Source organism: Marmota monax, unplaced genomic scaffold, assembly GCF_021218885.2.
Source record: "Marmota monax isolate L192 unplaced genomic scaffold, Marmota_monax_Labrador192_F-V1.1 WCK01_AAM20220418_F8-fsc00001, whole genome shotgun sequence".
Taxonomy (NCBI): domain Eukaryota; kingdom Metazoa; phylum Chordata; class Mammalia; order Rodentia; family Sciuridae; genus Marmota; species Marmota monax.
The window spans coordinates 14568256-14585554 of record NW_026693777.1 but is presented as its reverse complement, the minus strand read 5'-3'; the positions used below and the strand labels follow the sequence as shown (position 1 = coordinate 14585554).

Here is a 17299-nt window from a genome sequence, read left to right as displayed (position 1 = left end):
AGACCAAGTCTCACAAAGTTGCTTAGGGTCTTTTTAAGTTGGGATGCTGGACTTGAACTTGCTATCTTCTTCCTCAGCTTTGCTGGGATTATAGGAGTATACCACTGCACCCACCAAAATGTTATAAAAATTTTAAGTTTACTTGGACTTATTTTTTAAATATGTGTTTAGAAAGACTATTTTTTTCCCGAAACTTGAACATCTAACTTTAGTAAAATCACTAAATTAGGCTTTATTCACATAATTTAAAAATTTTATTATAGTATAGAACATGTCATAAAATTTACTTTTTAACCATTTTTAAGTGAATAGTTTAGCGTGTTAAATGTATTTGCATTGTTGTAAAGCCAAAATTGAAACTCTGTTTCTATTAAGCAACTTCTTTTCCCACCACTGGTAATAACCACCATACTACTTTCTTTATCTATGAATCTGACTATTTTATATATGGAAGCATACAGTTTTTATAATTTTCGTTCATAATAGTGTTCTCAAGTTTCATCCACGTGTATGACGTAGCAGTTTCCTTTTTTAAAACATGTCATTCTATTTTTTATACCTTTATTTATTTATTTATTTTTATGTGGTGCTGAGGATCGAACCCAGTGCCTCACACATGCTAGGCAAGTGTTCTACCACTGAGCTGTAACCACAGCCCTGCAGTTTGCTTTTTAAGGCTACATATGTATATATCACTTTTTTTTTTTTGTCCAGCCATCTGCTAATGGACATTTGAGTTGCTTCTACCTCTTGACTACTGTAATAGTGCTGCTGTGAACATTAGCGTATAAATAGCTCTTTGAGAGCCCAGATATAATCTTGGGGTATATATACCTAGAAATGAGATAACTAGATCACAGGGTAACTCTATTTTTAATTTTTTTAATTAAAATATTTTTGTGTGATGCCAGGGACTAACACTATACAAATTGGACTTCCAGGGCCTTTTGCATGCTAGGTAAGCACTTTACTATTGCACTCCACTCCTAGTCCTACCACAGTTACAATGCAGCAGTACCATACAGTTTTTCATAGCATTTGCACCATTTTACAGTGTGACCAATGATGCACAAGCGTTCCAACTTATTCACATCCCTTCCAACTGTTATTTATTTATTTATTTATTATAAAAACCCATCTTAATGGGGCCAAGGTTATATCTCATTATAGTGTTGATTTGCATTTTTGTGATCAGTGTTGTTGAGGATCTTTTGTATGCTTATTGGCCATGTGTATGTCATCTTTGGAGAATTATGTCTATTTAAATCTTTTGTCTTTTTTTTTTTTTTAAATCAAGGTATTAGATTGTTGCTGAGTTGTAGGAGTTCTTTATATATTGTGAATATTAGCTCCTTAATAGATATATTGTTTGTTTGCAGGTATTTTCTACCATTCCATATGTATGCTGTTGGTGTCTTTTTTAAAATATTTTTTTAATTGTAGATGGATACAGTACCTTTATTTTAGTTATTTATTTTATGTGGTGCTGAGGATTGAATCCAGTGCCTCACACATACCAGACAAGTACGCTACCACTAAGCCACCACCCAGCCCCTGGTTGTGTCTTTTGATGAACAAAAAATTTGTCAAACTTAAATAGGCTCAGTTGATTGCTTTTGTTATTTATGCTCTTGGGGTCATATCAAGAAGACATTGTCAAATTCAATATTGTGAAACTTTTCTCCTATGATTTCTTCTAGTAGTTTGAGAGTTTAGGGTCTTACTTTAAGTCTTCAATTTGTTGTGAGTTAATTTTTGTGTATGGTTTAAGGTAAGGGTCCATCTTCATTCATTTGCATGTAGATGTCTAGTTTTCTTAATATTGTTCTTGAGATTGTCCTTTCTACGTTGAGTGATCTTGATACCTTGTCAAAGATTAGTAGAACAGATATATGAAGAATATACCCAGAACTGGAGTTTACATATTTAAGTTTTATGTATTAAAGAAGGTACAGTCCCCAGACATTGTAATTATTAGTGACTGGTACTTGTGAAGTCTTGCTTCCAGTTACACTGTAAAAAGTAGTAGCTCACTTGCACTAAGACCCCACCTTTCCTGGTAGACACTGCACATAACTGCTGCCTGGATCATAGTCTTAGGATGGCACTAAACCAATTTTCTCTACTAAGTAGTGGTTTGTTACTAGTAGCATTAATTTAGCTATATTATTGACATTTATAGGTCAACTTAAGTATTTGGACACCATTGAAAAGTTAGGTACCATATGTGAGAAAATCTGTTTTAAATCCCAGACTTAATTGAAATTTTTTTTTAAGTACAGCAAAGATGTAAGCACATTTAAGAGCTAATAAGTGGAAATCCAAAGAATATTGTACACTAATGAAGTTAAGTGCTTCTTTACTCTCTTCTTTCCTTATTTCTACCCCACCCCACATACCGTTGTTTTTTGTTTTTTTTTTTAAACAGGGTGTCCCCATGTTGTTCAGGCTGGTCTTGAACTCCTGGCTCAAGAGACCATCCTACATCAGTTTTCAAAGGGCCAGGGCTGCATGAATATGCCACCATGCCAAGCTTCAGGGCCTCTTGATAAAACTAAGAGAAGGGTAGAGCGTAGCCGGTTTGTTGGACATTGGTATATGTAAAGAATAAGTTCTGCTGGTGCAGTCACACGTGCCTGCAATCCCAGCAACTCAGGAAGCTGAGGCAGGAGAATTGCAAGGCTAGGCAATTTATTGAGACCCTGTCTCAAAATAAAAAGTAAAGGGGGTTGAGAATGTAGCTCAATGATAAGAGAATCCTAGGTTCAATGCCCAGTACTGGAGGGGAAATAAAGAAAAAGAATGAGTTCTAATGCTATGATGGAAAAGGCTCAGGCAAGAGAAACAATATTCTGGTGCTCATCAGTAGACACAGGAAACAGTGCCTTTCCACTGAGGTAGGCAGACTCTTACTGTAACCTTACTGATCCCCTTTCATTGACTGACCATTAAACTTAAGTTTAAGATATATGTAATGATTTATGTACTACATATTTCCCAGTTTACAAGTAAAAGCTATAAAGATTTTTTACTCAGAATTTTATGCAGTTAGAAGATTGCACCCTCATTCGGCTGACTTAATCCTGTAAAATTGTTAACACTAAATCCTATGACTGAATTCAGTTAATGTTTATAGGCAGTGATTGTTGAAAAGAGTTTTTAGATTACAAATAAATTGCATGTATGATAGCTAAACTAAGTTTATGTTTCAGTCACATCAATGATTAATTCTTTAAAGGGTACTTATTGCATAGCAAAAATATTTAAAGTTTTGTTTTAGATCTGAATTGAAAATACAAATAGGAACTATCCCTGGCTTATGTAAATGTTTTGTTTCTTTATCTAAGGCCTGATTTCACAGATTTCCTTTCTTGACACTGTGCAATTTTTTAAGATGACTTCCAAGTTAAAGCTAGAATCTGAGTACCACTGATTTTAAATCTGCCATTGCTTTTCAAAAGACTACTGTAAAACAATATCTAAAAAAAAATATTTTTATAATGATGTCCTAATGAAGAACATATTTTTAAATATCCCTCTGTCTCTAACATGTAGTAATATTACTGTTGTATTTATTCTCTCAAGTGTGCTAAATGCATAGGTACAGTAACTTTCTCAGTAACATTCCCAACTGAGGGAAATACATAATCAAAAACATAGGGGCATAAGAATCTATTACCAAAATCATCAGCAACTTTCCACTACTGAAATGTAGATAATATAAGGATATGTGGTATACAAGAAAGCTAAATAGTGGAATAAATCCAGATGCTACTTAACAAATGAACCTAATTCAGAAGGGTCAAGTTGCTGAAATTCTAGTGAATGTCTTTACCAGGATTTTAATCCAGATGTGTCTATTCCAGGTTTCAAACTCTTATTGGCTATATTATGCTACCTTTAGATATGCACATACAATCATTCTACCTGTTCATACATGCCTTTTACTGAAATAAAAAACACTTTGACATAAAATAGTGTTTGATGTAACAGTCTTTACAGTAGTATCATAACTTAGGAAGTAGTCTCATAACTATCATAAAATTCCCATTAATAGTATATCAATATTGGAAAATACAGATAAAAAAGACTGTAAAATTAATTTTACTTCCTGTACATAACCATTGCATGTTTTTAAACACTTTCTGTGCTTATATGTATTTAAGTGATTATGTAAATGATTATATATAATCATTTATATGTATTTAAGTGATTATATATAAATCTTCCCTTTTCACTTAGCGTGAACATGTTTTTATATTTAGAATTTAAGAGTAACTGTAAACCGTACCATAATTTATAAACTACAGCACCACAGTAAACATTAGATGTTTACTAATCTGTCTTTGTGCATATCTCCTTAAGAAGAATATTTTTGAAGCAACTGTTGATTCAAAGATTTGTACATTTTTAGGCCTTAGACCTTACTGAAGTATGAAGAATGCTGAATTCCTCATCTCTAATATTTATTGCAAAGGTTTTCTTCCTCCCTATGTAGAGATTTTGAGTAACATGATGACCAACTTACTTTGTTTTCAGGAGATGATTTTTCTTTGATTCAACAAGAAATATTTATGGTTAAAGAATGTAAACATTGCAACATTGTTGCCTACTTTGGAAGCTATCTCAGGTAAGAAACAAACAAAGCATCTGCTCTTTCTGTATTTTATATCTTCTTTGCTACCACTCTCCTTCCTTTTCAGGTAAGTGCCATTGTATGTGGGAACTTTTAAATTACACTATCCAAAGTTGTAAAATTTTTAGGGCTTTCTTTTAATTTCTCTATTATATTGATTAAACTACCTCCTTTATTTGGTTATACCTTAGGGCAACCTTAATGAAATATTATGAATGATTAAAGTATTTATCTTACAAAAAACTATTCATAATCTAAACCTTTAAGATGGGAACTAAACTGAAACTGATGTGCTTTCCTGCATATTGAAGAGAGATTGCTACAGCAGTTTCCTGTTACCCTCTGCACTATATCCTGACTCTTGATGTATGGAAGAGTGTAAGCCTTAGAATACTTACTTCAGTGATTGAAAATTACCAGCTAATATAATTTTCTCTTCATAATAGTCGAGAAAAACTGTGGATTTGTATGGAATACTGTGGTGGCGGATCACTTCAAGATATTTATCATGGTACTGTGAATTTAACTTTATACTTTAAAATTGACTTTGACATTAATGATTATTGTTTAACATTTCCAGTCACCCGGGAAATTAATATGTAGAGATTTACTCTTTTATATTCTTTTGTTCTGTTCCCAGAGTACTGCATAAAAGAAACCTAAGATTTTTGTTGTTGGTGGAGCCAGAACCAAGAAATTCAAAAGCATTTTTACAATCCAAATTTTACTTTTTAGTTTTTTTTAGATGTAGTCTCTAGGAAAGTGTTTTGTTTACTAATGAAACTGCCTAACCTCCCTTACAAGAATTGAAATGTAAAGAGTAATTCACAAGGGAAACTATGTATCTATCTTAATAATTTAACTGTCTAACCGGAAAAATAGTTCACTTGTTACTGTAATAACTTTGCATTAAAATGTATAATTATTTTTAAAAATTGGAGAATTTTATTTAGTATTCTGTTAATTAGGCAGTTTTTTTTAGTTGACTTTGCTTAATAATAATATTTAGAAATAATTTGGCTCTATAGTTAGTTTCCAATTTGTTTTGTTATTTACAATGTCTTGAATTTTCTAGAATTTGTAAAATTAAGATTGTGTCCTTAAAACATATTTTTTCTTGTTTAACATGCATGTGAGATAGTAAAACTCCCATTGCAACTATGCCTAGTTTGTTATTTATTCTTAGTCTGTTATTAAATTATGTGGCTGTGGTGTACACCTGTAATCCCAGAGGCTCTGGAGGCTGAGGCAGGAGGATTACAAGTTCAAGGCTAGCCTCAGCAACTTAGTGAGTCCCTTCAGCAACTTAGCAAGACTCTGTTTCAAAATAAAAAGGACTAGGGATGTGGCTCAGGAGTTGAGCATCCCTGGGTTCAATTCCTGGTAACAAAAAAAAAAAAAAAGAAGAAGAAGAAGAATTATGTGAAATATTTTAAAATATTTTTATTTTGAATTTTTACAATGGAAGCCTTATTGAATTTTAGCCATGTAATTTTCAAATGTAGCCATAATATAAAAACAGAAGTGATGTTTCAGTTTATATAATATTTTATAACTTGTAGAAGTCAAAGTTTAAAAAAAAACTCAGTAGACTATCAGTTGAATAAACTATACTGTACTTGTGATATGGAATATTTTGTAGCACTTAAAACAATGAAATGGCTTTGTATATTGACTTAAATAATCCTCAATAATAAATATAGCATGGTTAATCATACTAAAGCTTTCAAAAATTATTTTTTTGTAAGTATACATATGAATGAATGTAAATGCAAGCAAAACAAAAGGCTGCATTCCAGACAGATGTCAGTACTCCTAAGGAGGGAAAGCAGGACTCAGATATAAAATTCTGAATTATAATAAAAATTAATTGATATATTACTTCATTATAAACTTTTAATATAGTAGTTATCTAATTTTTATAACAAATAACCCATAACAAAAAGGTGCTGGTCACTATCTCTTTATTTTTTTAACAAAAAGGTTTACCACATAAATGTTACACATAGACATTACAATTTCTACTCTTAAGAATTTCAAAATAAGAACAAATCCCACTTTAAAAAAAACAAATGCTTAATCTCTTATTTAGTAGTCTTTCATTTTCTTATATAATGCAAAATTGGAATGACTGTTCTCTTTTATCCTGTTTTTGGTTTTAAAGAATTATCAGTAAGCTAGGCACAGTGGCACCTGCCCATAATCCCATCTACTCAGGAGACTGAGGCAGGAGGATTACAAGTTCAAGGCCAGCCTCAACAATTTAGCAAAACTCTGTCTCAAAATAAAAAGGACTGGCAATGTAGCTCAGTGGTCGAGATCAGTAGATTCAATCCCCAGTATTGCTAAAAAATAAAGATTATTGGTAGAAAACAGTTCTATGCTACTGATTTAAAATCCTTATCTATGATTTTATGAAGAATAATAATCTTTATATGAAGTTTTTATTTAATTGTAATTTTTATCTGTTTACACTTTTATAAAATGAGAACTCTTAAAAATATGGATAAAATTAAACTATACAGATGGCAGTTTTTACTGCTTTCCCTTTTAATTTTAAAAAGTTATTTTGAGACATCAATTTTATTCCTTCATAAAATTGCTGTTAATTGGAGTCCAAGAAGTGTGCATTTCTATAAATAGTATCCTAAAAAAACAGTAGTCAAGAATATCTACACTTGGGCTGGGGATGTGGCTCAAGTGGTAGCGCGCTCGCCTGGCATGCGTGCGGCCTGGGTTCGAACCTCAGCACCACATACAAACAAAGATGTTGTGTCCACCGAGAACTAAAATAAATAAATAAATAAATATTTAAAAAAAAAAAAAAAGAATATCTACACTTATAAATTAAATGCTATTAATAAAGTGGTTTGTATTACTACTAGTCCATACATTTACTAAGAATCAGAGTTTTATTCCTAAGTAGGTGTAGAAACACAGTGATGAAAATGTGCAGTGAAATGTTTTTCTAGGCAGAGATTACCTGTAACTACCTGGGTTTCACTGTCAGCAAACACCATCCCAGATTTTCTCTCATGGTATTGAAAGACAGAGTTCCAAAGTCTCTTATTAGGTACTTGCATAAGATGGATTTTATAGTTCATATTAGGGAGGGAGAGATCTGGTTGCCAAAAGTGATCTGGCTACTGTTAAATTCTCAGATAAGGTACCCGATCAAGCCTCCCTGTCTTGACAGGTGTGGTAAAGAATTATGCTAAAGAGATAATATCTTGATGTTTAAAAAAGTGATGTTGCTTTTCAGTGTTTCAGTAACCAAACTGTCTATGCTTGATAAACATATATAACTAACTGTCATTAGTTATATATGTTTATCAAGTTTCTTGGCTTTATTTTTAAAAAAATTTTCAGAATTGAGATCATATTATGTCCATTGCTTTCTACAGAACTTCCTATTCACACTTAATGGGCGCTTAATATTTTCACTTACTAAAGTTATTATGGAATAATTCTCTTATTTTTAGAGTACATTTTCAGTCTCAGTGTTACCTTTTCTTGTTTTGTTTTGTTTCTTGATTACAAAGATAATGTATGTTCCTGGTCAGAAGAGAAGTCATTCAGTGAAATATAGAGAAGTTTTACAATAGTTTGTCATTTAAAAAAGTAGACTATTTTTAATTTGTTATGTTCAAACATATGACAATGTGGTCTTTTTCTTTCTAGTTACTGGACCATTATCAGAATTGCAAATAGCCTATGTATGCAGAGAAACCTTACAGGTACTATGTTTGCTTATGTAGATAGGCAATTCTGGTTCATAATCAATAACTATAGAGAAAGGGTAAGCCAAAATGATTTTTTAATTCCCATCTCATAGTATAGTTCTGTAAAACTAGTTGTATTTTTTCATGAGCAAGTCACAAGAATTCACTTAAGCTGATGCTGACATATGCAGTGGTGGTAAGCAGTGTTCTGCTTTCATGCTAATACAAGTGATCATTTAAAGTAGTCTGCTTTGTTGCTTGACCCACATTGCTACAAAGCTAAGGAAAGCCATGGGTACAAATTTGTTTTCATGAATGAATCACCAGACTTCTCAATTGTAAAATTGTCTAAGGTTTCCCTTGAAGTTTTATAGCAGTGAAAGTTATCTCTTCCAGAGAATATGAACCATTTCTCCCAAAATAAACTAAATTTTCACAGTAATAACCCAGAGCATTAGCTGGAATACCTAATTCTGTGGGATATTAATATATGTCATTGGAAACAGAACCCCTTTCTCTAAGTTTGTGTTAAACAAATGGCTTTGCTTCTTCAGGAACTGTGGGAGCTTTTAGTATACTAAAGTGGATCGGCAGTAGAGGTATAGGGCATGTCGCTTGCCTATTTATTTATTTATTTATTTATTTATTTATAGTTCCCTCGAAGACTACTCATTGAGAAAATTAGCAATTAATAACTTTGTTCATATACTTTAAGGCATTTAGATGAGGAGGAGGAATTAAGTAGTAACTGTAGGGTTTTTGTCTTCATTTTTTAAAAATTTATAACTGATAATTATTAATTGATAATTTTATATGTGGCTCTTCTATATTTTAGAAACTAGGAGTTTGAACAGATCTAGGAGAGAGTTCTAATTAGTTTATAAAGTTAGTTTCCATGTAGTTTTAAAAAAGGGTACATCATGCCAGATCTTACTGTGAAATATATGAAAGTAAATTTAGTATTTATGTTCATGTGCATGTATATGCGTGTGTGTGTGTGTGTGTGTAGTCATCATTTGGTATCCATGGGGAATTGGTTCCAGGACACTTTAAGATACCAAAATTGGCACATCCTCAAATCCTTTATATAAAATTGTATAATATTTGGGCTGGGACTTTAGCTCAGTGGCAGAGCACTTGCGCAGCATGTATGAGGCACTGGGTTCAATCTTCAGCACCACATTAAAAAATAAATAAATTAAATAAAGACATGCTGTCTATCTACAACTATAAAAAAATTTTTTAAATAGTGTAATATTTGCTTGTGACCTATGCACATCCTCTTGTACACTTCAGATCATTTCTAGATTACTTATAATACCTAGGACAATATAAGTGCTATATAAATAGTTGTTAATACTGTATTGTTTAAGGATGACAAAAAAAAAAAGAGTATGTTTAGGACAGACTTTTTTCCCAAAAAGTATTTTAGTTCATGGTTGGTTAAATCCATGAATGCATAAATCATGGATATGGAGGGCTAACTTTATAGTTTTCCCCAAGGTATTTATATAACATAAAAATCTATTATATTTACATAAAATATAAACCTAACCACGTACTCATAGTAGAGAATTATTGATAAATTCATTTTCTTCATATTTTAATTTCCAAGTTCATTGTTTCTTTAAGAGTGGAAGTGAAAAAACAGCAGCTTGGATTTCATTCTATATCTGATATATAACCTTAGCTTATATGGTTCTAGTTCCCCAAATATAATGAGCTTTGTAGGAAATGATTTCTAAATTTAAATTAGTTTCAGTTTAACAGATTTCCACATCTGGTATAAATGGAGTAACAGAGTAACAGTACCTTGTTCCCTGAAACAATCAGAGAAACTAGGAAACATATATGAAATAGTGGTTTTTAAAAACTGGACATAGAGGCTGGGATGTAGCCCATTAATAGAGTACTTGCCTAGCATGCATGAAGCCCTGGCTTTGATCCTGAGCATCACAAAAGAGAGATGACATCAAGTATTAAAGGCCTGAGAGAGAGAAAACAAGGAGCAGGCCCTGGTACAGGGAGGAAGAACCCAAGTTTGGTGCAGGGAGACCAAGGCAGCTAGAGTCTTCAGTATAAAGTACTGGAGAGTATTTATAAAAATCCAGAAACATATCAGCCAGGTGTGGTGATGCATGCCTTTAATCCTAGCCAACTCGTGATGCTGAGGCAAGAGGATTGCAGGTTCGAGGTCAGCCTTAGCAATTTAGGGAGATCCTGTCTCAAAAAAATAAAATAAATAAGGACTGGAAATGTGGCTCAGGGATAAAATGTCCCTAGGTTCAATCCCTACCACCTGCCCCTAAAATCCAAAAATATGCAGTACCCAAAGAGCAAAGTTCATAGTGTTGGGTGTCCAAAGATTACCAGAAAGGCAAAGAAGTAGAATAAGGAGAAATAAATGAAGCTAACTCACAACTGATAAGATGATAGAATTAGCAAATAAGATAAGAAAGCAATTTAAGTTGAGGTACAGAAGATGTTTTTTTTTTTTTTTTTTTTTTAAAGTTAATTTCTTTTTTTTTTTTTTTTATTGTTGGTTGTTCAAAACATTACATAGTTCTTGATATATCATCTTTCACACTTTGCTTCAAGTGAGTTATGAACTCCCATTTTTAGCCCATATACAGATTGCAGAATCACATCAATTACACATCCATTGATTTACATATTGCCATACTAGTGTCTGTTGTGTTCTGCTGCCTTTCCTATCCTCTACTATCCCCCCTCCCCTCCCCTCCCCACCCTTCTTCTCTCTCTACCCCCCCTATTGACCTTCATTTCTCCCCCTTGTATTATTTTTCCCTTTCCCCTCATTCCCTCTTGTATGTTCTTTTGTATAACCCTGAGGGTCTCCTTCCATTTCCATGCAATTTCCCTTTTCTCTCCCTTTCCCTCCCACCTCTCATCTCTGTTTAATGTTAATCTTCTTCTCATGCTCTTCGTCCCTACTCTGTTCTTAGTTACTCTCCTTATATCAAAGGAGACATTTGGCATTTGCTTTTTAGGGATTGGCTAGCTTCACTTAGCATAATCTGCTCTAGTGCCATCCATTTCCCTGCAAATTCTATGATTTTGTCATTTTTTAATGCAGAGTAATACTCCATTGTGTATAAATGCCACATTTTTTTAATCCATTCGTCTATTGAAGGGCATCTGGGTTGGTTCCAAAGTCTTGCTATTGTGAATTGAGCTGCTATGAACATCGATGTAGCAGTGTCCCTGTAGCATGCTCTTTTTAGGTCTTTAGGGAATAGACCAAGAAGGGGAATAGCTGGGTCAAATGGTGGCTCCATTCCCAGCTTTCCAAGAAATCTCCATACTGCTTTCCAAATTGGCTGCACCAATTTGCAGTCCCACCAGCAATGTACAAGTGTACCCTTTTCCCCACATCCTCGCCAGCACTTGTTGTTGTTTGACTTCATGATGGCTGCCAATCTTACTGGAGTGAGATGGTATCTTAGGGTGGTTTTGATTTGCATTTCTCTGACTGCTAGAGATGGTGAGCATTTTTTCATGTACTTGTTGATTGATTGTATGTCCTCCTCTGAGAAGTGTCTGTTCAGGTCCTTGGCCCATTTGTTGATTGGGTTGTTAGTTATCTTATTGTCTAATTTTTGGAGTTCTTTGTATACTCTGGATATTAGGGCTCTGTCTGAAGTGTGAGGAGTAAAGATTTGTTCCCAGGATGTAGGCTCTCTATTTACCTCTCTTATTGTTTCTTTAGCTGAGAAAAAACTTTTTAGTTTGAGTAAGTCCCATTTGTTGATTCTAGTTATTAACTTTTGTGCTATGGGTGTCCTATTGAGGAATTTGGAGCCCGACCCCACAGTATGTAGATCGTAGCCAACTTTTTCTTCTATCAGACGGCGTGTCTCTGATTTGATATCAAGCTCCTTGATCCATTTTGAATTCACTTTTGTGCATGGCGAGAGAAAGGGATTCAGTTTCATTTTGTTGCATATGGATTTCCAGTTTTCCCAGCACCATTTGTTGAAGATGCTATCCTTCCTCCATTGCATGCTTTAAAGCAGAAGATGTTTTTTTTAAAAAAAAAAAAAAGGCCAAAATCAAACTTCTAGGGATGAAAACTACAATGTATGATGAACTCAACAAGGGATGGAATTAATGGTAGTTTAGATATTGAAAAATACACATATGTGAGTGTGTGTTTGTATGTATATGTACATTTGTGGGAATTTGAGGGTATGTTTGTAAAAAAATGTATCCAAAATGAAGCACAGAAATAAATGATTTTTTTAAAAAATGAAAAGCCAGGCATGGTATTAGAAGCTCATAGTTCCAACAACTCAGAAGGCTCAAGTCAGAAGATTGCTTGAGACCAGGACTTCAGAGCCAATCTGGGAAACACAAGACCTGATCTCAAAAAATAAAATTATTAAAATGTAATTTCAGGTGACCTAATATTTGTATAGTTTTTCTTACTGAGGGAGAAGACAAAAAGGGGGAGAAAGGAATGAAAACAATATTTGAAAAGTAAACATGGCTGATATTTCTCCAAATTTATTGAACACTCTTAATTCATAGACTCCAAGCATAAAACAAACCAAGGATAGGAAACATGGGGGGAAAAGCGTACTAAGGAATATCATCACCAAATTGCTCATTTGATAATGAGAAAACCTTAGAAATACTTAGAACAAAAGAATCCATTACATGCAAACAAAAAGATGATGGCAGGATTATTATTAGAAACAGTTAAGACAACAGTGGAGAGCCTAAAGGTAGAAAGAAATTGTTGATCTAGAGTTCAATATGTAGAAAAAATATCTTTTAAAAATAATTTTTTCAGGGGCTAGGGTTGTGGCTCAGCGGTAGAGCGCTTGCCTCGCACATGTGAGTCCCTGGATTTGATCCTCAGCACCACATAAAAATAAACAAAATAAAGATATTGAGCCCATGTAGAACTTAAAAAAAAATAGTTTTTCATACGTATAAAAGCCAAAAGAACTAAGAGAAGGACTCTTTTGGGGATGATAAATGCATTCATTCAAAATTATGTTTTAGTAAAATATTTCCAATTTTTATCAGAAAATGAATTAAAAATCTTTAAGATATAGTAAATGTTGATTAGTAAAAAGAAACTCTTCTAATTTTTATGCCTCTAAGAAAGATATTCTATTCTAGTTTTTTTATTCAGTGACAACTAAGTAGAAAATTTTGGAGTCAACTTTGTAATTTTGCTAACACATACTTTTTTTTTTTAAACCTCAGGGTCTTGCCTATTTGCATACTAAAGGCAAAATGCATAGAGATATCAAAGTAAGTTCATTTACTATGTTTAAATTGCTAATTGTATTGGAAGAAATTTTTGATGCTAATTTAATAGAATTTGTATTTTTGTTTTAGGGTGCAAATATTTTATTGACAGACCATGGTGATGTAAAATTAGGTATGTTATTTCAGATTTTTAAATTTTTTTCAAAAAATATAATGAAATTTTAGATGAGAATTGACGTTTAATTTTAATATTCATATTGAATCACAATAATGTTTATACTTTAGCCCAGTAATATTTATTCCTGAGACTCAGTTTATAGAAGTTAATCCTAAAGATGAAAAGACCAGATTTATATAAGTATTTAGTCATTATTACTTATAGTAGAAAAAATAGAAACCTAAGTCTAGCAATAGAAAAACTGTTAAACTACATTTTATCACTCATGGAATATTATCCAATCAGCAATTTTTTTTAATATATGAGAGTACAATCGCCTGATATATTAAATGAAAAAAATGAACTAGATGTGTATTTGTTTTTTTATAACTCTTTTTAATGACAAAACAATATAAAAAATTATATTTAGAAAAAAAGTCCTTTTTTTTTTTTTTTTTTAACCTTTTGGTACCAGGGATTGTACTCATGGGCACTCTACCACTGAGCCACATCCCTATTTTCTATTTTTTATTTGAGACAGGGTCTCACTGAGTTGCTAAGCACCTCGACATTGCTGAGGCTGGCTTTAAACTCGAGATACTCCTGTCTTAGCCTCCCAAACCATTGGGATTATAGGTGTGCGCCACCGCACCCAGCAAAAAGGACATTTTTAAAAATAGTTTTATCTGTTGTTAAGATAAAAAGGAATTCAGAAATGTGTCTTTCCCATTTGTTTTAATGGTTTTGTTGTTGTTGTTGTTGTTGTTGTTCTTCCCCAAATTTACTTCAGTAAGCCTGTAATGAAAATATTTTTATTCACTTTGTTCTTAATAAAGTACATTTTCACTATAGTAAAATGCTATTGAATTCTTTTATTGAGTTTGTTATAAACTAGGAAATATTTAGGTATTCAATTTATGTACAATTACCTGATGTAAATATCTGAACTATTAATAATGCTATGCCTATAACATTACTGAAACTGAAACTTAGAAACATCACTTGTTCTGAAAAGAATTAGAATTTTCTGTTCTGTTCTTTTTCCTCATTAGCTGATTTTGGGGTTGCTGCAAAAATAACAGCTACTATAGCAAAGCGAAAATCTTTCATTGGCACACCTTATTGGTAAGAGATTACTGTGATTGGTACATTTTTATCTCTTCATGGTTAATGATCAATCTCTATACTTAATAATTCCAGTTACTGGCAAGTTACTCTTTCTAAAATACTGTCTTAGTATTTTAGAAAGAAATACAATAGGAGACATGGCAATAAATCTTAATATGTAAAATAATTTAGTTATTGCAATAGAAATTGACAATTCATATAAAGGATTAGATTCTTTAATAAGCAGATAATAATTTAGATAATTTATTATTCACAAAGTAGCTCCATACTTCATACCTAATGCCAAAATAGTCATCAGTAATTATCTGCTTTAAGAGTTGAAGAAGCTTTCTTGGCATAAAACCTTAAAGGGAAAGATTGATCACTTTTTACATGAAAATTTAAAACAAGGATGTCTGCCACCTTAAAATTTAAGTAATAAAACAGGAAATACTGGCTAAAATATGCCACCCTAGGTTTAATACTTCAATATGTAAGTTCTTAAAAGTCAGTAGACTGTTTTATTAAAAGCAGAATTATTAAATTAATATATATAAGAAGTCACAAAATATGAAAAGTGTTTCCCTTGATGAACAAAAATATAAAGTGAACAATGATATTCTTTTCTATCAAATTGGAAAACATCTGGAATCATGAATAATCCCCTCTATCACTAAATATTTGTGAAAATTGATAGAAAATTTTTGAAGAAACTGAAATTGATTATCATGCATGTATGAGTTTGTCAGGATGAACCCAAACTGTGTATAACCTTAAAGTTCTAATAAAAAAAATAAATAAAGTAAGCCTATGTTATTGCAAACTCAATTTAATTAGGAATGATGCAGAAAAGTCCTCTGTAAACTGAATACTTTATTCAAAGTGTTTATACATAGCCCAGAATAAATTGTTGCTTGTCTGGGAAAAATAAATAAATAATAAGTTGAGAGAAAAGAAATTTTTTTTTTTGAAAAGTAATTTAGCTGTGATGTTTTCAAAAATCATAAGCAACTTTTGGGAGTTTAAAAACTTTTTTTTATTTTCGGTAATGAAGCTTGAACCCAGGGGTGCTTTACAACTGAGTCACCTCCTGGAATAAGTTAAGAAAATCATATACATCTTCTCAACTCAAAGGAAGAATATGCTAAAAATGTTAAACATTATGTTGTAAAAGATGAATAGTCAGTGGATTAAGCTTATGGCAGATTACTAATCAAAATATCAAGATTAAAAGTAGCATATGTGGACTGGGGTTGTAGCTCAGTGGTAGAGCAGTTGCCTAGCATGTGTGAGGCACTGGGTTTGATTCTCAGCACCACATATGAATAAAAAAATGAAGGTCCATTAACAATTTTTAAAAGTAGCATATGCAAGGGAATTTAAAAGCTGTGTTTTATAAAAGACATGTTTAAGTTTGAAATATGAATGAGAATGTGTGAAAGAATGACTGTTTTGGTTGAGATTGTGCTTCACTTGTTTTCCATATTTTTTTCATGTATTCCAAATTCTCTTCAGTTATCATATACTGCTTTTAATAACAGGAAATCCCCAGTAAATGTTATATGAAAATGCAGGTAAGTTGGGTTATCTATAGAATTCCCTTCAGTGAAATTCCCATTTCCCTCTTCTGTTGTAAACACTCTTCTCCAGTCAGAATTTTTTGGTTTTCTACCCTGATCATACTATGTGAAATACTGCTACTTTAGTTGTATTTGTTACCTCTTCACGAATACCTTTTCCTGTTTTTTATGTTAAGTTCTCCCCATTGCAAAGAGTGACACACACTCTGCTTTTCATCACCTATGGAAAACTGATGGGTCAGCAGCTAAGCCAGGAAGCACAACAGTGTTAGCCTGGCATTCCTGTTAGCCACCACTAAATGATTCTAGTGGGCAGAGAAAATGAAATTGATTTGCTTTTTCTGTGCTCCAGCTCAACCTTTCCTGTATGAAACTTGCCTTTAATCTTCAGCTCCATAGTAATAATTTTCTTCTCTTCAGTCCTGGATCCATTAGTATGTATATAGAACTCACATGTGGTATATACATTTATAGGTTAGCATTTTTAGTATATATCTTACATATCATTAACCACACTTGAGTTGAAAGTGTGTTAAGAGAACTTTCGATGTTCATAGCAGCACAATTCACAATAGCTAGACTGTGGAACCAACCTAGATGCCCTTCAATGGATGAATGGATAAAAAAAAATGTGGCATTTATACACAATGGAGTATTACTCTGCATTAAAAAATGACAAAATCATAGAATTTACAGGGAAATGGATGGCATTAGAGTAGACTATGCTAAGTGAAGCTAGCCAATCCCTAAAAAACAAATGCCAAATGTCTTCTTTGATATAAGGAGAGTAACTAAGAACAGAGTAGGGTCGAAGAGCATGAGAAGAAGATTAACATTAAACAGGGATGAGAGG

The 17299-nt window shown here is 32.6% G+C and overlaps 1 protein-coding gene across 1 annotated transcript in view; it reads left to right on the top strand.

Annotated features, from left to right (window-relative positions):
* Positions 1-17299, top strand: part of Map4k5 (mitogen-activated protein kinase kinase kinase kinase 5) — a 119979-nt gene that overhangs the window by 42049 nt on the left and 60631 nt on the right. The window contains exons 4-9 of the mRNA XM_046461013.2: positions 4540-4630; positions 5083-5147; positions 8318-8373; positions 13597-13644; positions 13732-13774; positions 14812-14884. Of these exons, the coding sequence (XP_046316969.1) occupies positions 4540-4630; positions 5083-5147; positions 8318-8373; positions 13597-13644; positions 13732-13774; positions 14812-14884 (376 nt within the window). The remainder of the gene's footprint in view (positions 1-4539; positions 4631-5082; positions 5148-8317; positions 8374-13596; positions 13645-13731; positions 13775-14811; positions 14885-17299) is intronic.